The sequence below is a fragment of the Spermophilus citellus genome, assembly GCF_964194105.1.
Source record: "Spermophilus citellus genome assembly, chromosome: 3".
Taxonomy (NCBI): Eukaryota; Metazoa; Chordata; class Mammalia; order Rodentia; family Sciuridae; genus Spermophilus; species Spermophilus citellus.
The window spans coordinates 228,740,252-228,766,353 of NC_138184.1; the positions used below are offsets into that span (position 1 = coordinate 228,740,252).

Consider the following 26,102-nt stretch of genomic DNA (forward strand, 5'->3'; position numbering starts at 1 on the left):
CATTCTGTGCACAGACTGGGTAAATGCTTGTACTGTTGTATATTCTAGTATTCAGGCATCTTGTGTAGCACCATATGGTGGTTTAGGGCCTGGACTGCTGAGATTCAAATTTGGGTTCAGCTACATAACTCTGCATGACCTTGGGTTTCAAATCAAATTCTGTAAATATCAACCTCTGTGTAAACTGGGGGAATAGCAGTGGCTGCCTCGTCAAGCTGCTGGGGGCACAAGGTCAGGAGGGGACAGAGTGCCCGGCACTGGCAGATGGCCATTCTTGCTGTTGTCATTGAGAACAGCAAGCACCCACCCTGTCACTAAGCCTGCACATGCCAGGTGCACGTTCTAGGCCCCTCCTCTGCGCGGGGTGCTGGGAAGGGCATGCTGAGGACCCCTGCTCCTCTGTGCCGCACTCCTGCACCTAACACGGACGCCCTGCGTTGCCCTCCCTGCAGTCCACAGGCACTGCAGACCATGGTATTGCTAACCGTAGCCCCTGTCTTTCCCTTGGGTCACACCCCCTGGGGCACGTCCTGGACTGGCCGGTCTTTAACCTTTCTTCTGACTGAGGACTTCGAGGTGATAGTGTTGATAACGCCCAGGAGAAGGTAGTTGTGACCTCCAAGAAGAGGAGGGACCATGCATTCATGATAGTATGCAGACACCTCCAGCTCGAGAGGACAAATCAAGTACGATTCGAGGGACGCTGATTGATTTTAAAACACGAGCAAAAGCAGTCCTTTCCCGTCCTGGAGGCAAGAGCACTCGCCATGTCGTCCACCACCTGGCAGCTGGACAGCCCGGCAGCAGGGTGTGCTGTCTGTCGCTCAGTGCTGCACACAGACTTCTGAACTCACTGGCCTTCACAGTGGGCTGTGGGTCCTGAGGGTCAGCAAGTCCCCATCCCTGCCCAGGCCCAACGGCCCCACTCATTCTTCCTTCCCTGGAGGCTGACATTTTAGGAGCCTGCAACAGGCGCAGTATTTGCCCTCTGTGCCTGGCTTATCTCACAGAGTGTGACATCCTCCCGTTTCGTCCAGGTTGTCGACGATGGCAGGCTCCCCTGACCTTTTGCCCTTAAAAGCAAAATCAACCATGTAGAAAAGTTGGCCGCTGGGGACCCGCTGCCAGAAAGTCCAGTGGGAAGGTTCTGAGTGGCCCTTCCTGGCCGGCCATCCACCACTCACATCTCACACTTTTCCTCCTGATGGCTCTAGATGACAGAATGTGGGGGAGCTGGGGACAGGGTCTGGCCAGGCCAACTTCCATGAGATCTGAGGCCAGGAGGACATTCCTGTGGAATGCCATGTGTAGTTTCACAGATGTCAGTGAACTTTGCTTTCTATCCACATTCATGTTAGAGGTCAAATATTTTAAGCTCTTCACTGGGAAGTAAAATGGGAAGAGTCTGAAGGGGTTTCATCTACTCCTCGCTGTACACAGCTGAGGATCCCTGGGGTGCCACCTCTCGGTTTAGCTGGAGGTCCCTAGGAACAGTGGAGGGAGAGGCCACAGGTCCCTTCACATCTGCACCTGTCCAGCCTCTCTTATCCCTGTCCTTGGACGTCACTCCTCATCCTCAGAGGACGACAGAGTTGACTGGGTTGTCAACCCATGGTCGCTCTCCATGCCTCCCACCCCGGGGTGTAAGAGGAATCTCTGGGGACAGAGCGGTGCTGAGCCTGAGACTGTGAAGATGTGTCATGAGGCAGGGGCTGCTGATCTCACTGGGCCGGCTTTGTTGCTGGTACTTGAAGGAAGAGCAACCACTCATTGCCAAGGTGAGGTTTGCCTAAGGACTTCAAGCAGCCATGGCTTCTGGGTCCATCTGTGGCTTCCTTGAATGAGGCTGTGATGGTATGAAGACCCTGAGAGTCTGCCCCCTGGCTTAGCCTGGCACCCACCCTTCAGCCAACACTGGTGAACAGGCCGCCGGTTCCAGGCATCCCAGTAGGCAGGGCCACAGATATGCATGGCAGGACTTTACTCCACGGCTGTAGCCACCGCGGAAGCTCAGAGTCCTGCAGGAGAAACACGAGCCCTCCCTGTGTGGCAAGAGTTTCTGCGGGGATTTCCTCTCCTGCTCCTGGCTGAGTCGTGCAAGCCACCAGCTTCCCTTGGAATCTGTGCCAAGTGAACCCTCAGAGTCGAACCAAGTGCAGCCTGCGTGGAGGTGGCTATCTGCCCTCTACGATTTGGATGCATCTGTCAACTCCAAAGGACACAATGCCTTGGATTTTGCCATGTTGTCTGTTTTTGTAAAAGACTTGGGGTGCACTGGGAAGGAGCTGAACTATGGGAAGGAAAATACAGGGAAACCAATCTATTTGCTGGTCTCTGCAGAGAGTCAAAGAGCAGGATGATTCAGGCCCTGGCCAAAGCACTTGATTGTTGTTGAGAGTAGGTATTAGTGACCAGTATGGAGATGGGCAGCCTCTTCCCATCACCAACACACCAGGAGCTGGCTGGGTGGATGGAGAGGTGCCTGACCAGGAGGTCTAGTATTAGCAGAGGTCCAGGGCACACAGAGCACGCCCACAGGGGGAGTGGAGGGCCACAAGATGATCCACCTGCAAACTATTGGCTCTTCATGCATCCCTTAGAGTTCCCCCTCTCTGTGCTTTTCTCCTGTACTCACTGAAGGTGTCACTCAGGTGTGGCAGGAGCCCTGGTCAGTCCAAGATGGAGGCCCCAGCATCAGCCGGCATGCAGTTCTGTCTCCTGCTCTGAGCTCAGGGCGCAGCAGGGAGCCCAGTGTCCTCCAAGGTCGCTGCACAGACTGGGCCTTTTCCTTTCTTTTCTCTTTTAAGGGCCAGGAGAGACAGCCCGAAGTCTAGGCTAATCTTCTAGGAGAAATAGAGACTCTAAAGATGGAACCTAAGTTCTCTGGATTGTAAGGAAAACACAGGCCAAGGATCACAACGGCCAGCCTTCCTGCAAAACCCACTGGGCCAACAGAGAGGACCCCTCCCTGGTAAACACCCCTTCCTCCTCAAAAGCACCAGCCACTTTGCAGCAGGAAAAAACAAAGCCCGTCCCTCTGTGCCCCCCTGTGCCTCCGCCCAGGTGGGAGCTGTCCCAGACGCTCCTGGGCCCAGGCTCAGCCTCGCGCGCGCGGCGGCCGGACACGCGGGGCTGCAGCGGGGCTCTCGGCGCGTGGGCGCGCGTCCCCCAGCGGTCCCCTCCGTGGTGCCCTCGCGGCCCCCGCCCGGCCAGCCCGGCGGAGCGCGGCCGGAGCATGCGCCGTGCGCGGCCGGGAGGCGGCGGCAGCGCACGCCCGGGCCCTGCCTGCACCCAGGCGCCGGCGGCCGGTTGCTAAGCAGTTATTGTTTCTGTGGCGATTGCAGAGGCTGTTGCTAATTGGAGAAGCCCCGCTAAGCAGCAGCACCTCCCGCTCCCCATCCTCGCCCTGCTCTTTGCATTTAAAGAGCAAACTAGGCTGCTCTCCCGCCTGCCTCCCCCGCCCCGAAATACCCCGTGATTTGGGAAGTATGGACTAGAATCCCACCCCTCCTCGCCCTCCGTTTGGACTCTGGTGGCTCCAAACTCGCTGTCAGCCCCCACTGCCCCGTGGTGGTGAGCGCCCCGGACCATGACCACTGCTAAGGAGCCCGCGGGGAAATCGGCACAGCAGCAGGAGCAGGTAATGCTGGTGCCTCGTGCGTGTGCATGTGTGTGTGCCAGAGGGGGGAGGTTCGTGGAGGACTTGGTGTGTGCTCATGGCTGTAGCCCTCTGGGCACCCAGCTGCTGAGAGTGCAGAGTCTGCCCTGCGCCTCCACCTGCTTCTATTTTTAAAGGATGCCTGGTGGTGTCAGTCATGGGTAGCCGGGAGAGGCTCTGGCAGGCAAAGTTGACCAGAGGCACCTAGGGACCAAGGTCTCTCTCTTCAGAGCTGCCTAATTTCACCTGTGTTAGTTGCAAAGGTTTCTAACTACTTTGTAATTTGGGTGAAGAAGGACATACCACAACAATAAATACATGAATTTAAAAATAAAGCCTATTCCCACACCCCAAGAGGACTGATTTGGTTCTAAGCCAAGTCACAGGAATGAAGCCATGTAGAGGACTTTGCCTTCCCCCTTTCTCTGGAGTATTTCTGGAAGGCAGGAAGAGATTGGCGCTGCTCTTCTGGTCAGAGACAGTGCAGACATGGCCTGCTGAAGGAGGCACACTGAGGACCAGGTGAGCCCGGCTGAGAGGTCTTGGGATTTGCAGGCTGGCTGACAGCCAGAGGTCTGCACAGGGGTCCTGTGTACAGAGGGCAAGGGCCAAGGGCTGTCACCCTGACCTGGGGAGGCCCAGCTTCTGCAGAGGCAGGTGCATTTGGGGACAAAGGTGAATCTCCAGGCCCCGTTTAGCACTCCTGTGATATTGTAATTCCCTTCTTAGAGAAGCCGAAGGGTTCTCTTCTGTTAATCGCTGCTCAGTTCACCTCGGGCGGATCATTAAAATAGATCCTGGGAGACACCGCTAGATTTGCAAAGCCGTTCGCTGGAGCTTGGTAAATCAACAGCAGAAGCAGATTTCTCCTGTGTGGTTCAGGATTGTCCTTAGGTTGCTTTTGCTAAGAGTAAGAAAGAGAAAGGAGACCTTGCTATAGTTCAGGAAAGCAAAGAACCTGAGAGCACATGGTGACAGAATCCCACCATCAGCTATTTAGAGAACACATGGAGACGACTTTGGATCTCTATTTGGTGAGAGCTCCATTTTGGGATCATTTCCCCAGAGCCAGTTTTTTCAAATAAAGAGGGACCATCTTATTATCATCATCTACAGAACTTAAGTACAATTTTATTTCTTCTGGGAAGAAGATCTTGTAAACATGGAAATCTAAAAATTCAGTGTGAGAGTGTGCAAGGGTTAATGCTTAGTGTAGCTTGACAGGTTCACATAAACCAAACCTTCCTCCTTTTAGAATTCTACAGAATATTTGCTCAATAGAGAAACCTCACCACCCTAAATAAGCATCTTGTAACCAATGGGGGTCTCCTTTTATTACAGTTCTCTTCCCTCACTAGGTATAAAATAAACACTTGCTGGGCTGCAGGCTTGGACTAGGACTAGGTGGCCGTTCTGGCATGGGGCAGAAGTGGTGATTGTAAAAGGAGCACAGTGGTAGTCCTAGGTGGAAACCCAGGAACCAGAGCCTGCAGCCCAACTGTGTTATGTAAAGAAGTTCCCTGGTTTTCGGGCAGTTCTCCTCTATTTCTCCTGTTCTCTCAGCACGCAGGGACCTGGTGATGGTTAATTGGTGTGTGGGGTTTGGAGGACGAATAAGCTCTTGGTTTGATTTTCTACTTTTGACCATCAACCCCCGCCCCCATCCTTGAATCTGTTTACCCTTTGGAAGATGTAAACTGGTGTCCAGAGGCAGCCTTGGCTCCAGAAACCACGTGGGACCGTCAGAGGTGGCTGTCCTTGTCACCTGCAGCTGGGAAGTCCTTTTCCACCATTCTCAAATGGCCTTTCCTTTACCCTGAAAAATTCTCAGCGGTCTCTCAACCAAGTCCATAAAGAAGGGTCAGCAGCAGGCTAGGGCAGGAAAAAATGGGTGGAGGACTAAGGTCTTACATTAGATGGTTCACATATGCACACATGCACATGTGTGTGCATACACGTGCACACATGCAGGCTGCTTTAAAGGCCCTGGGCTAAAGTCCAAACTGCCTAGAACACAAAGAGGTAAATAACATACCTGAAGACTCTTCTTATGGCTGCATCATTTTTTGCTTCCTAAAGCTCTAAGCTCTTCTGGGCTCAGGCTGCAGAGCTCTCCTAGAGTTCTCCAGGTCCCCGTCTCATTGTTCCCTGTTGCTGTTGGGACTCTAGGGAAAGCCCCAAGCCCAGGCTGGTGGGGGTTGCAGGGTCCATGAGAAGAGGGAGCTGTGTTTTAAAAGGGTGGGGGAGGGGTTCCTGTTTCTGGTTTGGTTCATGGTTCGGGAATATTGTTCTGACTACAAGGCCGTCTCCAAGTCACCCAACACTCGGGGATGGTGGCACTGTACACCTGCATATTAGGAGGCATTACTCTGAGGATTTGGATCTCATAAAGCCTAAATCTGTGTCTAACATTCTTTAGAAATTGTGATGACCCCAGTAGACCCCTGTTTCTTAGCAATCCAGGGGCGGGGGGGGCGGTACAGCTCACCTGTTGGAAGCCAGGCCAGTGGGTGGAGGGCAGAAATAACTTCTCTGTGGAGGATTAGCACAGGGTAATGAAAAAATTAGGAAAGCCTATAAAACCAATTGTTTTGCCTGTTAATTAGATATTGCTGTGTTTTCTCAAATTTGCTAAAAAAAATTTACTAAAAACAGATGAATATCTAGAAAGAGCTTTCTGGGATTTTGTTTTGTTTTGGTAAAGGATACAATGTGAACATACTGGTATAAAAGGGAGAATAGAATTCTAGAAGGCAATTTTTCTCTCTGGAGATGCTAAAATTTACTTTTGAAGAAAGTGTTATCAGCCCAGAAATGTTGAAAAACAATGTATCTTTTTAGGTGAATGAATTGAGTTCACCTTTGGCTCAGAAGCCACATTGGCTCCACCTGACACCCCACCCCCACCCTGGCAGAGTGAAGCCCTTGCAGGAAGCAAACAAGCTGAGGGGGGTTTGGTACAAGTGCAGCATATTCTCAGGCAGAGACTGCCTTAGAAAATCAAATTCAGGGACTTGTTCACTTAAATTAAAAGGTACAAATTTGCTTTAACATCTGCTATCCGCATTTCAAATGATTTAAAATGGAAAGGCAGTAATCTGTAATGCTATTGAGAAAGACAAGCAAAAATGAATTCTGGGTTTTTCCAATGAGCCCTTAAACATTTCTCTCAACTGTTGAGCAGGGGTAAGCTTCTAGAGCATATTCTGAGCATATTGGATGTGTGGGCACACACGCAGCCCTCACATGTGCGTGATCAGGGTGGGGGGCCAGTTTCGTCCGTGTTCTCACTCACCTACTTGTGCTCGGGAACCTCGCTGTCCCTGAGATCGGGCCACCTTTCCTTCTGAGGTGCCAGAGGCCTCTGGTCGTGTGGGAACGCCTGCGTTCTGTTTATAACCTGGAGCTTTCACTGCACCTTCAGCCATGACTTCAGTTCTCGTGCCTGGAAATCAGCTGTGAGCATCATTCCTTGTTATGTGACAGCTGTTTTTGTTGCTTCTCAGTTTTCTGGAAGCTGCAGGAACCCTAGTTGCCCCTGATATGTCTCTTTAGCTGTTCAGTCCTGGGCCCAGGACCTAGAGCTGAGTGACAGTTGAATTGCCTTCTAAACTTTTTTAATAATGCCATTGCAGAAGAACTTTTTGAAATGGATGAAATTTTTTTAAATAACACATTTGATGGAGAGGTCACTGAAATGGACATGGTCCAGCATCCTGACAGGTCAGGCGACCTCCAGAGGGTCCATGGTGATGAACCCTGCCAGTGTGCCTTGCTGTGGACCTTATTGCTTCTTAGTAGTAAAGTCCAGAGCAGGCTGAGGTCAAGCTGGCCTTGACCTTCATGAGTTAAACTTTTTATGCAACCGTGTCAAAGAAATGTTGGTTGGACATATGCTGTCCCCATTTCAAATGATTTAACGTGGAATTTTAATGAATTGCCATTCAAAGGCAATGTGAGGCATCTAGAGTTGAGGTGATGTGGTGTTAGGGGAAAAAAATATTGAAGGAAACCCTGAAGAACAAGGTTCCGTGACGAGAAGAGCAGGCAGGATGGACTGAGAAGTCAGGGTCAAACCTCAAGGCTGCTCCTAGAATCCAAATTCCATTCCATGCCAACCCGTTTCCTGAGACTCTCAGGTGCTGGGTAAAGAGTGGGACCCCCGGTTCTCAGGGTCCTTTCAGAACACACCTGAGACTCGTGAATTCCCAGCGCCAGGAGGAGGGGTGCGCCGTGGTTCGAAGGGAGCTGAAGCGGGAGGGTCTCAGGGAGGACCCCAAGGTGTGGGTGTTCTGGGGGCACAGAACAAGGGCTCCGCCTGGGGGCCCAGGGGTGGCCCTGGTGTGGAGGGGTCCCGGGAGAAGAGGGACGGGCGTGGTGCTGTCCTCAGGGGGCATTTGACTTGTCACAGAGAGAACAGGCGGTTTCCAGCCTCTGGGACCATGTCAGGGCACTTACCAAACGAGTCAGTCAGGAGCTGTGGGAAGCTAAACGGAAGCCCCGACAGCCTGGGGGGACAGAGCAGCTGTAGGCACAGGCCGAACTCTCAACCTGGGTACTTTTCGCTGAGCTGTGGTCATTTTAAAAGCTAAGCGGGGGCTTCCTGTTGCCATCTCCCCCGCTGACCTTGCCAGGGGAGGCTTAGCCACGACCTTCAAATGTGATGCAGAAAACCTGAGAGTGGGAGGATGCTTTGCACTGACCTTGACCCAGACTTCTCCAGCCCCCATGTGACGTGGAAGTGTCCAGCTCGCTGCCCACCACTCATCGCCATGAGCGGTCACCGGGTGTGGGCCTCATTGGGCATTGTGGCGTGAATCTCCACAGAACTGAGCCCTGCCTGTGTGTGACGCTAATGGATTGGGCATCAAAGTAGATGCCATTCCCTCTCCCTCGTTGAGGAATCCCAAGTGTGCCAGGCTGGAGTTGCAAAAGCCGAGGAACAGAACACAAGTCAGAGATGTGATTCTCCCTGAGCCCGCGGAGAGCAGCGCCTGCTGGGCACCCTGCTGTGGACAGACCCGGCCACGGGTGCTGTGTGTTGTGCCGCAGCCGTCTCTGGAGAGACGACGTGAACTCAGATGGCTTCTTCTGAGCTTCAGCTGGGTCACGTGGTCTTGTGCAGGAGATTAGGGGAAGGACGCCTAGCACTGTGGGAGGCTGCCTGTGGTCAGGACCTCGAGCCTCCTGACGGTGAGATCTGAGTTCCTGGAAGAGGCAGACAGATGGAAAGGGCAGGAGCCGTCTCAACACAGCCCCCAGGGAAAGGTCACTTCAGACACTTTCCTCCCTGTGTCCTCCTCTGGGTCCATTTGCCGTTGACTTTTCGGGACTGCTGCCTTGTCCTTGTATCTCCTTGGGCGCCTGGAACGGGCCTGACTCTTTCCTTTGGGACTGCCATGTGGCTTTTCCACCTGGGCCTTGCTAAGTGACCGAGGCAAATCCAGCCCTTAAAGAAATGCAGAAGGTGGCGTAGCACGTGACTCCCGAGAGGCCGGGACCTCAGTGGGATTATGGGTGGATTCTTTAGGTACCAGTTGTGGTGGAGCTAATGAAAGAAAAAAATAGGTGTTTAGTCATGGTCATCAATGAAAAATTACGTGGCGGTCACGGTACGGACAGCCTTGGCACCTCTGGGAGAGCTGACAGATGGTGCATCCTGTCAGTACCTGCTTATTCTGAGTCTGCGGTAGAGATGGACTTCATCAGGCGAGGACCTCAGAACAGACCTGCTGTGCCTTCTGCGTCTGGACACGGGGGGCCGTTGTGGTGACAGAGTTGACCGTCCCTTCGCAGGAGAAACTACCACCTCGCCAACGCTGCGTTGGAGCTGCAGGTCCAGCTGGACAGTGCTGTCTGTTTTCGGAAGTGGCGGCTGGAGGGCAGTGGTGTCCTGGATGCAGTCCTCCACAGGGGCTTCTCAGAGCACTCATCACAAGTCGGGTCCAGCTCATCAAATGTTCAGTGGCAATTTCTGTATCATTGCCTGGAAGCATCTGATCAATTTTTTAAGACATTTAAGACCCCCTTAAGGAACTGAAAACAAAGTGTCTCTGCAACCTGAAGCACTGTGGGACTCTGGACCCCCTCACCTTGCGGAGCTCAACCTGAGCACAGGCTCTGAACCCCGCCGTGCCTGCCTGTGCCGCGGGGCTGGGAGGGCCACAGCATAGGTGTCAGTCCCCTGATCAAAACCGAGACACTGTCGGGGGCTCTTTCAAACCCTCTGGAGGATGAGAGTCTGCTTTCCGACATGCTCACAGGACTGCTCTTGAAGATAATGGGGCTCCTTTCTCTTGAAAGGGTTGATTGAACCCTCTGCACAGGTTATATGCACAGCAAGGAGGGACATCACAGCCCCACAGCCCAGCTGTGTCCCCATTTTCTTCTCTTTCAGAAATTCATAGGCAACAGAGATGGCCTTGAATGGGAGTGATATGGTCTTAAAATTAGTGGGAGAATTTCCCTTTTCTTCTTTTGGACAGGGGGTTTTTCTTCTTGCTCGAGTGTTTGAAGCTCTCAGAGCGTTCACTCTGGGAATTCTGAAATCCTGACACTGACTACCTACCTCAAACCGGGTCCCTGGGTGGAGAGGGGAGCAAACATTCCAATAGCGTCCCTGATGCCTCCACTCAAGGGAGATGCTGGCTCAGAGGAAGATGTGGTTCTGACAATTGCAAAATATGTGGTGGGGGGGGCCTGGGGAGGAGCTGGGCAGGAGAGAGCAGAGCACCCCCATGCTTCCAGGGATGGGCGCAGACAGTGAGACTCAGGGAGGGTTCACTGCTGGGAAGTGGCAAAGGTCACACAGTTCTAGAAGGAGGGGAAGCCAGGCCTGGCACCCTTGGTCCACACGAGGGGACTTGGGGAGAGCGAGTTGGGCATGGAGAGGTCGTTTTGTGAGTGTGCCTCTGAGTCCGGTTGTGCCCCTGATGGATGAGGACGGACACCGGAAGTTTCTGGCTTTCACAGAGCAAGCCGACTCAAGTGCACCTGGAAGCGACCAGGCATCTTGAGACATTGTGGCACCTGCACACCTGTCATGCACGTGTACCTTTCCTGAGGTACCGAGAGGGGCGTCTGTAGGAAAACTCAAGGCAGTTAGAATTTCTGGCTCTGACTTTGATAAAATAAGTACTCCCGTCCGCCCACATGTGATTAAAGAATGAGGTTGACTGCCGAAAGAACTTGGGCAGATCAGAACCATTCCATCATTGAAGGAAGCCTTGGCATCTCAAAAGCTCCCGTGATGCATCTCATTAACCCGCCTGGTGCCAGGGTGCGGAGGAGAGACCCTGCCTCTGCCCTGCCAGTGGGGGCAGGAGAAGGGCTGCTGGGTGGCCCGGGTGCTCCTGGCCCCGTCTCAGCTCTACCACCTGCTACCGAGGCTCCTTGGTCAACTGGTCGGATTCCGTGTCTGGAAGCCCAGGGCTGGCCTGCTGTGGTCAGAGAAGGACCAGGGGAAGCCCAGGGGCCGCTTGTTGAATGGGCAGGTAGGACCCCAGCAGGGTGCTTGAGGGGAGCTTCTATGTTTCATGTGGCAAGGGCCTGAGTGTCCCTCTAAGGTGACTCTTCTACATATACATCATGGAATGTTTGGCCCTGAAAGCATCTTCTAGACCATCCTGCCCAGTGACTTTTGAACCTTTAATTTCAAAACACAAGTTCCCATAGGAAATAAACCAGGACTGGCACAAGAAAAGGTGAGAACACTTCCCTGTCATCCCGAGATACATCAGCAGGGCCCCAGAGCAGGTCAGAACTCAGCTGTCAGACCAGGCATCTAATCCAGCAGTCTAATTTACATTGGAGAAAGGAAAGCTCAGAGAGGTACCCAAGTCACACAGCTGGCCAATCGTAGTTCAGGACATAACCCCCACTTTTAGTTTTTGCTCCACATCAAGTAATCCTGAGAAATGGTAAAAATACCAATACTTGTCTACAAGTATTCTTTTCTCTTTGTACCAACCCTCAGTACCAACTGAGTTCAGAGTGACTTTTCATATTGGAGTAATTAATGACTTACTGAGTTGCTGTTGAAACAAGGGGAAACAGGGGCTGTGACGGCTGTTCATCTCCCTGATTCTTAAAGTTCAGAGCAATCAACAGAGGATGGCTGCCCTGGAATTCTGTGGCCGGTCATTTTCAGTCTCCTCGTCCTCTTAGGTGGCTTCAGTAGTAGGTACACAACAGGTGTGGGGAGGTGGCAGTGGGGGGCAGGAGAGGAGCTCTGGATACCACCTGCGCAAACTAGGGACTGGGCACATCAGGGAGGCAGGTGCTGGCACATCTGGATGCTACTGGTTCACAAACTTAATCTGAACTAAAAGTGTGTGGGTCATTAGCCCTTGGCTCTCAGATCCCTTTTGAGGACCTGTTCACCAGAACTCTTCCTATATCCGCCTCAGGCCTTCTGTTGTCTGGGGATCCTGGATTGCGGGTCCCTGTGGTCTTCCTGTGGTCTACCTCAGGGCAGCACAGTCATTACGCACCTCAGAAGAAATACACTCGGTGCTCAAACTGCACGCGGGTGTTGACCAAGCCGCTGTGGCGCCTGGTGCTGGGCAGCCCTTTTGGGCCCAGCACAGCGAGGGCAGGGCCGGGGGAGTGCTCAGGGAGAAGTGGGCAGCGGGGTGCGTGAGGAGCCAGCCCAGCGCGGAAGGGGCACTGGAGGAGCTGGGTGGCTGAGAAGTTCCGGGGTGTCTGCAGCTCACTGTTGAGGGGTGGTTGAACTTTATAAAAGAGATAGGGTTTTAGTCTTCATTTATTTTCTGTGTTGCTCTAAAAGGCAAAACTGGGGATTGTGGATTTGTGTTCCCAACAGCGGCTTTAGCTAAGGGTCAGGACAAAAACTCTTGGAGCATGGTTAGCTCGCTGGCCCCAGGGGGCTCCAGAGGCACCATGCCACCCTCCCAGGATGCCCACCTGGGCTCTGCCCTGAGTGGAGCTGGGCTAAGGGCCCAGGCAGGGAAGGTCTCAAGATCTTGACGTGGTACCTGTTTTCCTTCTGTTGACACCAGCTCTGACCCTCTGAAGGACACACAACCGTCATGTCATTTATTGTGTCCCCAACACCAGGCTCAAAGCTCGGTGTCAGACCAGCTAATCAGTGTGCTAAGTGAATCAGTGAATGGACGTCTTCCTCTCTAAACCTCCTGTAGCCAGTGATCCATGAAGTTGAGAAAACTGTGATTTTATCCATTTATTTATTCAACAAATGAGTCATTGAACAACTGATCAAGTCTTGGGAACCCTGGAGGAAAACCAAACCCTCATCTGAATCACCCCGTCCTCTCTGTCTCCCTGAGGTCCAAAGCATCATGGTGGCCCTTCTTTTCCCCAGGCCCTGAAGCCCCTTCCCCACTGTAGAAGCAGCAGCCGTTCACCCCCAGCACCAGGGCGCTCCGCTCCGCCTGCCAGTGGCTCCCATCCGTGACGAACGTGAGGGTCCCTCGTTCACCAGCTGTGTGGATGAGAGGAACGTGAGCTGGAGACAGAACTGTGACCAGGGCCTGGCCCCACCGAGTCCTCGATGTCACTGGGAGGCAGAAGCCAAGAGCCTTCCTCAGATGGTGATTAGGTGGGCGGATGCTGCAGTTGCGTCTCCCTCTGGTGCAGAGAGCAGGCGGCTTGGATCTGGAAGGTTTGTGTTGTCTTCTCGCCCACAGGTGGGGAAGCACCAGGCAGGAGGGGGATGGTGGGTCTGGAACGTGGGCCCCAGAGGCCCTCTCCCAGGCCCGGTGGGGTGATCCAGGTTCTGGGGGACTTCAGGTGACAGGGTGACAGAGCGAGGGTGTGACAGGATGAAATGTTCTCCTACAAACAAGAAGGCATTAGGAAACTGGGGTGTGAGACCAAGCAGTGGGGTGTGGCCCAGGAGAACCCGGCTTCGGATCCCACAGGCCTGTGTGTAGAGCAGGCCGGGCCCGGGGCGAGTGGTGCTGCTTCCACACCAGCTGCTTCCACACCGCTGGTCACTGTGGGCACTGCGGGTAGTGCTCACTGCACAGCAGCATGTGGAAGGCAGAGACTGAGGCCGCGACCTCTCGGGGGTGTCCCCACGTCCCACCTGCGGGGCTGCAGAGAAATGGCTGGCTTCTCCTGAACTGCTGCCCTGAAGCCAGGCAGAAGCAGGCTGCAGCTGGAGGGCAGTTCTTGAGTGTATCGAGTTCCTTGAGACAGAGGCCAAGGTCACCCAAGGCGCTTGCAGCTTGGTTGTAGTGTATTTGTCCAAATGTTCAAGAAGAACCAACAAAAGGAAAAGAAAGGAAAAGTTGTGTTTATGTAGGCTTTTTAAGGACATGAAAAACACTGAGATGCACATGGATATTAAGGATCCTGGTTACTTTTTTAAATCCTTAATTGTATCTCCTTTTTGGTTCTAATTAGTTACCCACGACGGTAGAATGCACTCTGGTGCCTCATCCATAGATGGTGTATAACTTCTCATTCCTCTGGTTGTACATGATGTAGAATCCCTCCGCTCAGGTAGTTATATATGTACCTAGGGTGCTAATGTCTGATTCATTCTACTGTCCTTCCTACCTCCACCTCCCCTTCTCTCCCTTCACTCCCCTCCACCTATCTAAAGTACCTTTAATCTTCCCTAGCCCTGCCCCCCCTTTTTGTGAATTAACATCCACATATCAGAGAAAACATTCAGCCTTTGGTTTTTTGGGATTGGCTTATCTCACTTAGCATGATATCCTCCAGCTCCATCCATTTACTAGGAAATGCCATAGTTTTATTCTTCTTTATGGCTGAGTAATATTTTATTTTGTATATGTACCACATTTCCTTTATCCATGCACCTGTTGAGGGGATCCTAGGTTGTTTCTATAGTTTAGCTGTTGTGAGTTGAGCTGCTATAAACATTGATGTGGTTGATGCATGTAGGATATGTTTTTAACTATTTCGAACAATATTTAACAAAGAGACTGGATGGAAATAAATCAAGATGTTTAAAAAAAAAATCCTTTGCAGCTGAGATGCCAGCATAGGTCTGTACTGATACTGTTATGAACCTGCAGACAGCCAGCAGGTCTATAGCATTGTATGGAAGGTAAACTCTGAATTGCCAGGGCAGAGATTGCTGAATTTAGATTCTAGAGAATTATGAACTCAGTAGTGAATGTGATTAGAAGTTTTTATTAGTGTATTTTTATTCTGTAATAACTCCCTGAAAGTTTCAGATTTATATAATTGTGTGTCTTTGTTTGAATGAGAAAATAATACTTAAGATGACAGATAATAATTGAGCCAAGAAAAACTCTTTTTTTTTTTGAGAGAGAGAGAGAGAGAGAGAGAGAGAGAGAGAATTTTTAATATTTATTTTTTAGTTCTCGGCGGACACAACATCTTTGTTGGTATGTGGTGCTGAGGATCGAACCCGGGCCGCACGCATGCCAGGCGAGCGCGCTACCGCTTGAGCCACATCCCCAGCCCCAAGAAAAACTCTTTAAAAGTAAAGGTGACTGTCCACAGAGCGGCTGTCTGTAGGTGTGTGCACCTGTGGTGGCTTGCGTGTTTGTGCACTCACAGGACCTTGGGGAAATGTTCCCAGCCCATGAATACCAAGACTATATTTTCCAGTGAAATCATCATTTCATGAAGGAGACTCAAAATGCCTTTTAATTCTGCAGTAGCTTTTGAGCTGATCCAATGTCTTGAATTTTAGGCATATACAGAGAACTCAGATAAATCTCAGATTTAAAAATTTCCAAAAGCTTTATAGAAGCTCTACCCTTTGGGAGCGTCCTTGCTTCTTATCTCAAATCACTTTTTGATGGCAGTGAAAATATTCAGAGACTGGGTATTCCACCGGCGCATCCGGAAATGTGGGTGAAAGCTTTCAAGGACCTAGGATTCCTAATTCACCTCCTCCCGGTCGCTCTTGATGTGTAGGAATGCCAGTTCCTTTCCCTCTTTATCCTCTCAAGAGGTGGAATCAATTTTAAAACGATGAGAGTGATCTTGGGACAAAACTTATTAAGCCACAGGTCAATTGCTCCTCCGTCAGCGAGCCCCTGAGTGCCCTCACCTACCCCGACCCTCCACTTCTGGGACCGGAAGCCGGCATCACATCCCCGAAGGTCCTCTGCCAAGAATCTGCACCCTGGAGACGTCTCCTGGAAAGAGCGACCCTTGATGACATTTACTGAGGAGCTGAGGCCTCCCCAGTTCAGTTCTGTTGGGCCTAAGCAGAGGTCAGGGCAGAGGAGAAGTGTCCCTGCAAGGCAGGACCCAGAGCGCACCTGGGGCTCTGTCACTCAGGATGTGGCTTTTGCTTCTTAGGTGCAGCAAGTGGAGTGAGTGACCATCCAGTGCCACTCGCTGCCAATTATGTGCTGGTGTTAGAGAAGAGCGAGCCCCGCTGTGCTGGTCACTTAGGTGGGGACACTAAGGGACCGTTCACATTGGCTCACTGAGGACTGCCAAACGGAGGGTGAGCACAGGCAGGGCACGGGACCCTCCTGGAAGCCCTCCCCCTCCCTCTGCCTTGGTCCTGTGTCATTGTGACATGGGTACTGATCCTCATGTGCCCCCAGGCCAGCAGGGGAGGAGGAGCTGCCCTGGCTGGGGAGGTGAGGAGGTGGGGACACGGAGGATGGGAAGCGCAGTCTCTAGTGTACACGCTGGTGAATTTCACCAACAGCCTTACTGGTTTCTTAAAGCAAAAATCCTACCCGATGATTAACTATTTCATGTAAAAAAATAGGCTATTTTGATGTAAGGATGAAAATAGAGCACTTGTCCACCCCTGCCCCCCTCCATGTTGTTTTGCTCTAACACCGGTGACATTTTGATTTCCAAAGACAAGGTTAAAACTCCTCCTCGTTCTCTGCATCATGTTAGCTTCTGGAGTCAGTAGTGACGGAGCTGATGTTCACGTGCCACCTGGCACCAGGCACCAATGAAGACACAAGGTGAGCCACAGAGGAACTCTAAATGACAGGATGTCAGGTGCCACATTAAAAATGAAAAAGAACAGGTGGAGTCAGTTTAAAATATATTTTATTTATCCCATCATATCCAAAATCTTATTACGTAGAAAATATCAATGAACGGCTTTGTTCTTTTTCTCCACCTGGTCTTTGAAACTGAGGTGTGTTTTACACCTGTCACCTCTCAGCTGAGACAAGGTGCATTTCAAGTGCTCAGTGCCCCTGAGTGGCCAGTGGCCAGCAATTCTGAGGGATCCTCTCATGACCTCCAATGTCTTTAGTTCTACAGTAAAACAGAGGATACACTCCCAGCAGGTAGAGACTCCATCTAAGGTCCACATTATCGGGGAGAAAAATCAGCCAGTGGGATTTCTGTCTGAGCTTAAACTGGCCAGTGTAGGAATTTCCTGGAATTTCAGAAAAGGGAATATTTATTTGTTCTTGATAAATTGTTATGGTTTGGATGTGAGGTTTCCCCCCAAGCTCATGTGTGAGACAGTGCCAGAAGGTTCAGAGGAGCAGTGATTGGGTGGTGAGAGTCTTAACCCAATCAGTGAGTGGATCCTGATGGGATGACTGGGTGGCAGCGGAAGTGATGGGTGTGGCTGGAGGAGGGGGGCTCTGGGGGCATGGCTTTGGGGTCTGTGTCTTGTGTCTGCAGAGTGGAGTCTCTGCTTCCTGATCTCCTGTGAGGCGCTTCCCTCTGCCGTACTCCTCTGCCTCGCCTTGAGGCCCCAGGAGTGGAGCCAGCCTTCTAGGGCTAGCGCCTCTGTACCGTCAGCCCTTACAGAAACTTTCCCTCCTCTGCAGTTTTTCTGGTGGGGTCCCTTAGTCACGGCAGCAAAAAAGCTGACTAAAGCGAAAAATTCACTGAGAACTCGTTGAGCACCAGGCAGCGTTGTTGGTACAATCATCCACTGAGCCGGCTCTTAGACACAGCGGATCTGGGGAAGCAGGTGTTGCTGTTCCTCCACCTTTGTAATAAAATGCCTCCACGGGCCGGCATCTCTGACCAGCAGACGGACACTTGCATCCAGGCTGGTGTCCTCCATCGCCCGCTCTCCCTCTTCCTTTCTGCCACCCATCATGGCATCCTGCTCTGGGCGGGCCAAGCCCCTGGCGTGGGAGCAGCTGGGAGACACACACAGCTCTGGTGTCCCGCCTGCCTCCACCTCCTGGTAGCTGCGGCAGGGACTGGAGAAGGCCAGAGACGGAGCTGGGCTGGCGGAGGAGCTTCCTCCTGCAGGCAGCTTTAGGAGACAGGCCTGAGGCTGCTCTCGGTTGCCATGCAGCAGGCATATGTTTGTAGAAGGAAAAGCAGAGAGAGGGCTTGCTTCCCCTCAGTTCTTATTGGGGCAGAATTAGCCCAATCTGTCTGACCTTTGCCCTCTGTACACTCTGACACTTCAAGAAGCAGACCGAGTGCAGAAGGGTCAACCAGAGAGGGAAGGCAGTTTTCCTTTGGCCTCGAACTTTCTATTGGGTGGTATTCTGTGTCATGAAGAGAATGATGCTCAGTCATTCCTTAGATGACAGAGAAGATTTCAGACAGCATGCCGCCTGCCCACTGCCTGCAGGCCCTGGGGAGCGTCCCAGGGAGGGGGAGTGTGGATGAGATTTGGAACCTCAGCAGCACAGGTTGGAACAGGAAGGTCACTGGGCTGTGGCAGGCCTCTCACTCCTGGTGTGTGTGGGAAGAGTGTACTGTGTGCAGGTGGTTTCACAGGGATGAACATAGCAGCCCTGCAGGGTGCTGGAGGTATAGAACACTCGCACACTGGCTCGACATGCCGACTTCTGACGTCTGTACTAATGCCACCTGGCTGTGAAGTCATCCACCTGCTCTCAGGAGCCACAGGCCACAATCGAGTCAGAAAATGCATGTGAAAGCTGGTTGTAGACTGCAAGGCTGTGCAGACCCAGATGCATTACTGTGAACAGACCTTCTGCTTTATAGCTCGTTTCAGAAGCTGGCCTGCTTGTGGAGAAGGATGGGCCCATTAGCCCTGCTCAGGAAAAGTAAATGGAACAATGGATAAAACTCAAATCCAAATGAGCTGCTGTTCCACACACATCTCGAAAAAGTTTCTGAAGTAGTTGAGGCATGAAGGGCTAGCGCAAACTTGACAGTTAAACTGCAAAGCCATCGCTTTCTTTCCAAGATCACTGTTCTAAGATGGTTCTGTGCAAGGCTGCTGAAGTGTATATGTAGTTCTTTAAATTGGTACAGTTGGCCTAAAGCTAAAACTGTCATCTGTATTAAAAAAGAGACAAAGGGGAGCTCATGTGCACATTGATGGCAGGATTTGAGGGCTGCATGTAGTGCACCTCTTGGGGTGACGATGTGGGGTGAGACAGCCCTCAGGCTCTGGGCCCTCCCTGGGGCACGGTCCCATCTTGGTGACAGATGATTTTGTCCAGCCTATACTAGTATGTGTCTACACCATCAGCTAACTTCATGGACCCCTGTTCTTTGTCCCCCGGCCAGGAAGTCTTACCACCTGTTTGCCATCTCTCGTGCCTGAAGGTGGGAGCCTCTTTCCCGAGGGGAGAACTCCAAGGGCCACAGCCCCTCTCTCTGAGCAGTCTGAGCCTGCTGCCTGCCCAGACTTCAACACCAGCTCCTTCTGTCTTTCTCTGTCAACCTCAGGCCCTGGGAGGAGGTTCGGGCACACCGTCCTCAGTTTTGAAGAATTTCCATAATAGCCCTGATACCTCCTTTTTAGCTGATACCTGTGACAAAGCCCATTTGATCTCATGGTCCCCAAGCTTGGCATCAGTGAGGTGACACAGGCAGAGACTTGTGCAACAGCTAGAGGCACAGGAATGTGTGCACACTCTGCTTTTCCACCTGCAGCTAAGAGGCGGGGGACGGGAGGAAATCCCAGTGCTGGCCTCCGCTCCTTCAGGACAGTCTGGAGTGGGGGGCCAGGTGGTGGGGTCCACCTGGATGAGCCCCACGGTGTCTCCTGATTGGGGATCTCTCACTGATCCACTGAACTGTGCCACCTGCTCACAGCCACCTCCCCTGCATGGCAAGGGGCCCCTGGTCCAGCATGCCACGGCTTGGCTTGGCTCAACTGTGCCTCAGATGACTTGGTAGAATCTGTGTGCTGGTGCCCCCTGGCTTGCTCTCCGCCCTCGTGCCCCCGTACAGTGACATGGTGTGGCTCTGGCAGTTTCCACCCACCCCTGTCCTTCACTGCTCCTTGACTGCACCCCTGGGTCTGTCCAGAATTACCCGGGGGCTGCTTTGCCCTACCTAGTTGAACCTGCACTTGGGCCATACCCTGGGCTGCTGTTCACACCATGTCGAGAGCCATCCTGGTCTGATGGCACATTGTCACTGAGGCGGGAGGGCGTGGCTTTTATGGATGCCCTGGGTTTAGGCATGATCAGGGACCATGAGGCCTGCTGAGGGGCCACACAGCTCCCCGGGCTCAACCTTCCACCCAGGGATGTCTGTCTGTCCATGCACACTCTTGGGATGGGTCCCGAGTCTCCACTATCCACAGGAGGAAATGTAACCTGGGGAGAGGGCATCCCTGGGCTCAGTCACCAGTGAGTTATAGAGTTGGGGCCTCTGCTTGGTCACCTGGCCCCATTCCTGCCATACCCCCACAGTCTCACTGGCCAGACTGCTCAGCAGGCGTCTAGGGCCTGGCTAGCAGGAGGCTTTCCCAGGACACCTTTTTACAACAGGGCAACCCTGGTGCCTCCCTCCCGCCCACCTGGCCTCCAGGATTTGCTCCGCATCTTGGCCTCGGGCGCAGACAGGACTTTCCCTTCTTTCTTGGCTGTGTTGATCCCTTCTCTCTCAGTCCTCGGAACCACTTTGAAAATCGACAGGAGTTAGTCCGAGTCTCACTTCTGTGATGGAAATTCCATCCCCAAGGGAAAAGAGCAGTGTTTCTTGATCAGGTTTCTAATGATCCTGCGAAGTGGTCGGTCCCATTGGCTCTGTGTCCCTGGGCTCTAAAGATTTGGCTGACCTCTTCCTGATCTACGAGAACTGCACCCAGGCTGTCAGCGTTCAATAACCATTATTCACAACCAGAGGACAGACCCTTGCATTTCCTGCCAGTCAGACCTCCCTCCATGTGTGGACCCAGGGACGTGTTGAATGGATTCAAAGAACAAAGATAAATGGAGCCTCTCTTTTATCCGTTTGGAGGTTTTGTTGTTACGACTGTGAAATAGCAGCCATGCGCCATTTTAGTCAAACCTTAGCCTGATGCTTTTATTGAAAAAAATAAAAGGATTTCCAGTTCCTTTCACACATTGAGGCTGAGTGAGGGGTGTAACAGAGGCAGGTGACCTAGCCTGCATGCCTCAAACTCAGATTCTTATGATTTGGCAAAAATTGATCGATTAACCCTCCAAAGGCCACAATGAAATGGCTAGAGGGAGAGAGGCAGACAGCACTGTGAACAGGTGATTGGCTCCTCAAAGCCTGAGTCTGCCGTAGGAGCCCAGGGCTCCTGTCCAGACATGGTGTGGTCAAGTCCTGGCCCCACCTAATTCATGTAGACTGGTCCTTCCCTTTCTCTCCTGTCAGTTTTGAGATGGACTCGCTCTGGTATCCAAACAGGCCTAGAACTCCTGGGCTCTGCGGTCCCCGTCTCAGCCTGCGGTGGCTGGGACCACAAGCCTGCACGCAGGGCCAGCTCTGTTTTTCCTGTTCCTTGTTATCCCTGGAGGGTGGAAGTCACTCAGAATCTCACTTAAACATTGCAAAATTCAGCTACAACTGTGACAAACTGAACCCATCTCCTCAGGAAGAGAGCTCAGAAGACTTGAGGACTCCAACCCGAGTGTTAATTGCTTTCTTTTGTTGCCAGGGGAGACCTCCTCTGGACCCAGAGCACTCGCCCGCCCCGTGTTGATGGGAATCAGAGTGCCGCTCGGGTCTGTCTGTGCGGCTCTAACGGGAGACCTGCGACTGCATGACTTAGGAAGGAGAGAGGGGGATTTTCTGTGTTCTGGAGGCTGAAGGTCCACAGCTAGGTCCTTGGGCTGTGTCATCCCATGGTGGAAGGCGGAAGGGCAGGGGAGGTGCCAGGCATCACTCTATCAGGAACCCACTCCTGAGACAAGGACCCATTTCCACAGAAGGGGTGCAGATCCCCTGCTCCAGGCCCTACCTCTCAACACTCGTGCATCAGGCCCTGAGTCTCTAGCCCATGAACTTGGGGAGCATAGTCAACCATAGCCCTGGCATTCAACCTCACGGCTGATCTCAGCCTGAAAGAGTGGAAACACTAAAGCATGTGCAGGCTGTGTAACCATCCTTACGTGACTTATGTCTTCACTGCATCAAAATAACACCTTTCATTTCCTGCCATGATCTTTATAAGGCATTAGCTGTTCAGCGCTAACTCATATCTTTTATCATGGTTTATGGCAAATTAGAATTCCCCACAAGGAAGGGATGGAAAGGGGAGTGGCTAGCCGCCTGGGTCTGTGAGCAGTGCTCAGCCAGCCCTGGAGGGTGGGCGTGGCTGGGGACACAGCCAGCCCTGCCCGGGCAGAGCCGGCTTCCAGAGGCTCTCAGCCCAGTCAGGAACGGTATCCAGTCAGTGCCAGCACTTTTCTTCATTTCTGGGTCCCACAGGTAATTGTTGGGGTGTATGCGAAGATGGATGCCTCTGGAAAGTACAGTTGTGCTTAGCCTTTTAGGCCATGTTCAGAATTACGACTAAAGGCTGGGGATGAAGGATATTGGAATCAAGTAGAAAAGGCCATAGTTAGCAGAATAGGATGATAAAAAGCAGCAAGCGCTCTGTGGGCAGGGTGGCCGTTTGTCCCGATTTGCTCAGGACAGCCTTGGCTCATGACAACTCTCCTGACTCAGGTTTCAGTAGCACCTCTCCTCCTTCTCAGCAGTGTCCTGTCTGGGGCATTGAGTCATGTGGCCAGCACTTGCGTCAGTGAGGAATTAATATCTTTAACAGAAACAGAGGGTGACTGAAGATTAAAGCAAGGTCCATTTGACATCCCCTTTCTCCCACCAGAACTTGATGTGGGTCTATTTTTGTGCGTAGTGTCAACCTCCTTTCTTAGGAGAAAACTGAAGGTAAGAAAATAGCAGACTGCTTAAGCGTTGTAAAGTGTCTTTCCGAGGTAGCCCTGGATCTCAGCACCCAGGACTCGGCACACAGGAGCTTCATGCCTGTCCCAGCACCCCCCCCCCCAATGGTAGCAGGTGGAAGAGGCCGAGGAGCCCTGGGTGGGAGCACAAGGCTTCGTGTCTGCTCTCTGGAGCTGGTCTCTTCCTGGGTGTGTGATTGAGTTTCCCAGGATAGCAAGAGAATCCACAGGGAGTTTTAGCCCTGTTTTAGCCTCCCCTGCCCACACACCTCTGTCCTGGGTCAGGGGGCAGCTGTGGGCATCGGGGCTTACGGCTGGGCTGCTGGTGGGGCTGGCTTCCTGGGACCCTGTGGGGTGGTGTGGTCCACGTTCCCAAGTGCCCTCCCCAGGCTGTGAGCTCATGCATGTCACAGCCTCAGACCTCAGAGCACCAAATGCCAGAGACTGAAGGAAAGGGGGAAGGACCCTCAGACCCACGTCCCTGCATCCTTGCTCCGCGTTCTGCATGGTCAGAGTTAGAGGTCTGGGGGCCGGCACTGTATGGGGTGGGGAGACCTGGGAAAGGTCCCGTCCACGGGAGAGAGCAGCAGGAAAAGGCTGGCGGATGGTGAAGGTGAGAGCATCCCAGGGCTCTGGGAACGCAGAATGAGGCAGAACGGGGCGTGCAGAGGTCCTTGTCCTGCCAGTGGGACAGACATCGGGCTTCTCAGTGGAGAGAATGCAGGCAGAAGCAGAGGCAGGGGGTCACGGATTCGAAGTAGATGGGGGTCTGAACGCTCTGCTGGCTGGCCTGTGTGGCCTGGCTAGCAGGAAGGCCCCGGGAATCCTATTGATTCTGGATTAGCACCAAGGAACCGTAAAATACTAAAGCAGCTGAAAGAGAGTCACCGTCTTTACGTTCATCCTGCAGTGAGGAAAGGGGAACCCCAAGACAGAGGGGTCACTCAGCGCCCAGGTACCTGCCAGTGGTGGGGGGCACCAGGCTCAAGACACACCTGCTGCCTCCTCTCACCAGCACCCTTTCCGGAAAGGAAGGGTCCCCGAGGTCCCCTTGACAGATGCAGTGTGGGCTGGGTGGAGCCCACCCCTCAGGCCGGAAGCTGGGTCTCTGCAGGCACCTGTTGGGTTACTGTCTTCTAAAGTCCACAGCCAGGGCTGGTTAGGAGTACTGGGAATGGCTGTTTCTAAACGTGGACAGCCCTGTGAGCAGGACCTTCCACGTCCAGGGCTCCCCGCAGACGGGGGGTTCCTAGAAGGTTCTCATGGGGAGTGGAGACGGTGGCTAATCCCAGGTACCTCAGGGAGGGCTGGCGGGGGACACTGCGGACTTTTGCAGTGCCCCCATTAAAGCCTTGCTCTGTCCCTGATCTAACCAAGTTCTCTGTGCAGCACCTGCGTGTTCTCTGGGTGGTGAGGTCCCGTGGGAAGGCCAGCTTGGCTGGATGTTCCTGTCTCCACTGACCAGTGAGGTGGCGTCGGGTCAGATGCTGCCAGCGAGCTCCCAAAACGTGCCTGGTTTAAAATTTTATGGTACAGGGCATTAGAAAAGAAATGTGGTGAGGTTGCTGTAGGTGCCCGTCACGGAGAGCCCGCAGAGCAGGGCAGAGCGGGCGCTCCAGGAGGAGGCCCGGGGCAGTTGGTCCTCAGCGTGGTCAGCGCATCCCAGATGCACAAAGCAAGGGAGGCATTTTCAGCATTGGGGAAACGGGTGGACATTCGTGGGGGGGACAGAGGAAGTCTGGGCTTCTAGGAGACACACGGTGTTCACACGTCCGGTGGGGCAGCGGCCGAGCAGATCCTGTGGCAGGAGCCCACCCGCGAGGCTCTGCCACGTCGTCGCCCTCGTCTGCCACGATGTGCTGTGGGACCTGAGCCAGGTCAGCCTGCCCTCTGGACTCCGTCTCCTCCTGTGGGAGGGGAGTCATGACTTAGAACCTGACTCGGGTCACCCAGCCATGGGGATTACAGGCACCTGTCACCTTCCCACAGGGAGCTCCTGCCTCCCCTGCCCCCGCAGCAGCCTTCCCTCAAGACCAGGGACAGTCTTGGATGGCCGTGGATGTGGGGCAGCTGGTGACCAGCGGCTCCCAGAGATCCTGTGAAGTCCCCCGGTGGGGGGTGCCGTCCTTGCTCTGGGTCCTGTCTTGTTTCTGCATAATTCTCTCTGCTTGCAGGTCTCTGGGGCCCCACAAATATAGAGCTGCTGCAGGAGCCCGAGTGGCACTGAGCAGGGTTGGGGACGTGCAGGCAGAGGTACGGTTTTGGAGAGCCTCCCTCCCTCTCTGGCTACCTTGACTGGTGGTCCACTCAGAGCACAGGAGCCGTCTTTGTGGCATCTGTAGGAGGATGTAAGTTTATTTTTTCCATGTCCCACCTGCTGGCTCGGTACAAAAGGTCTCTGCCCGTCCCCTGGGCATCCTGCTGGAGCTCCACTCTAGGCAGCTGGGTGGCTATAGAGCACAGAGTGGGCACAGGAAAGAAGAACTCAGCTTAGTCAAAGAACCTCTCAGGATTTCATGTTTTTCCCCCTTGAACTCTCACTTCTTCCAAGATGGTGGTCACACCTTTAGACACTCATTTTTAAGATACAGAACAGAGCAGGAGGGGGTTGCTGCTGGATCAAGAAGGTCCATCTTTGGAAGACACCATGAGGGAGAGCCATCAGGCTGTCTCGCCCCTGGGCTCTTTGGGTCCGAGGCCCACCGAGGGCTCTTGGTGCCTGTCCTCTCTCAAGGTGTCCACGCTAATGACCACATGGCGCTTAACGCAGCAGGAGGGGTGGAATGCAATGCTTTATGGGGAGCTGATAGCCTGAGGAGGGATGGAGCCGCGTTGTGTGTCCCAGAAGACCTGCTCTCCCGGGGCCTGGGAAAGTCGAGAGTGCTGAGACCGTGGCATGTGCGCGTCTTTGTCAGTGGGCTGGCCTTACGTGGCCTTTCTTATGTTCGTTGATTTGAGGGCTGGGGTCTGCCACCAGAGATCACAGGCAGTAACCAAGGAAGGAAGGAATCACAAACCATGTTCTTTGCCGTGCCTGAACCCAGTGGTTTTTAGGTGTTGGCCCGCATCTGGCCACCCGAGACTGGGGTCCCGGGCAGCAGGTGCGGGGAGAGTCTGCAGGCGGCAGTGCCAGCCATCTCCCAGGTGGTGCATCTGTGGCTGCCAGCCACGGGTGCCTCTGGACAGAGAAGCCCACCTTGGTGACCACACAGTGCGTCCCCTGAGGATGTTGTCAAGTGCATGCTGAAGGGTTTCAACAGAAGCTCAGGACCAAGGGTGGCTGTTGTTTATCCGTGGTGTGGGCTGCAGGTGTGCAGGCATTTGGGATCCTGGGTTTCATCCATAGAGAAGCAAAATGATGTCTTCTATGTTGAATTCTGTGAACAGTCTTTCTCAGCCATATCTTTGAG

At 53.1% G+C, this 26,102-nt stretch overlaps 1 protein-coding gene across 3 annotated transcripts in view; it reads left to right on the plus strand.

Annotated features, from left to right (window-relative positions):
• DPP6 (dipeptidyl peptidase like 6) overlaps positions 1-26,102 on the plus strand; it is a gene marked incomplete at its 5' end in the record, with an annotated part of 757,264 nt that overhangs the window by 330,747 nt on the left and 400,415 nt on the right. The window contains one exon of one of the 3 annotated variants that reach the window (XM_081284193.1): positions 3,524-3,640. The exons of the other annotated variants lie outside the window; for them this stretch is intronic. Within the exon in view, the coding sequence (XP_081140319.1) occupies positions 3,590-3,640 (51 nt within the window). Of the gene's footprint in view, positions 1-3,523; positions 3,641-26,102 lie in introns of those variants that run through there. 3 annotated transcript variants of the gene reach the window in all.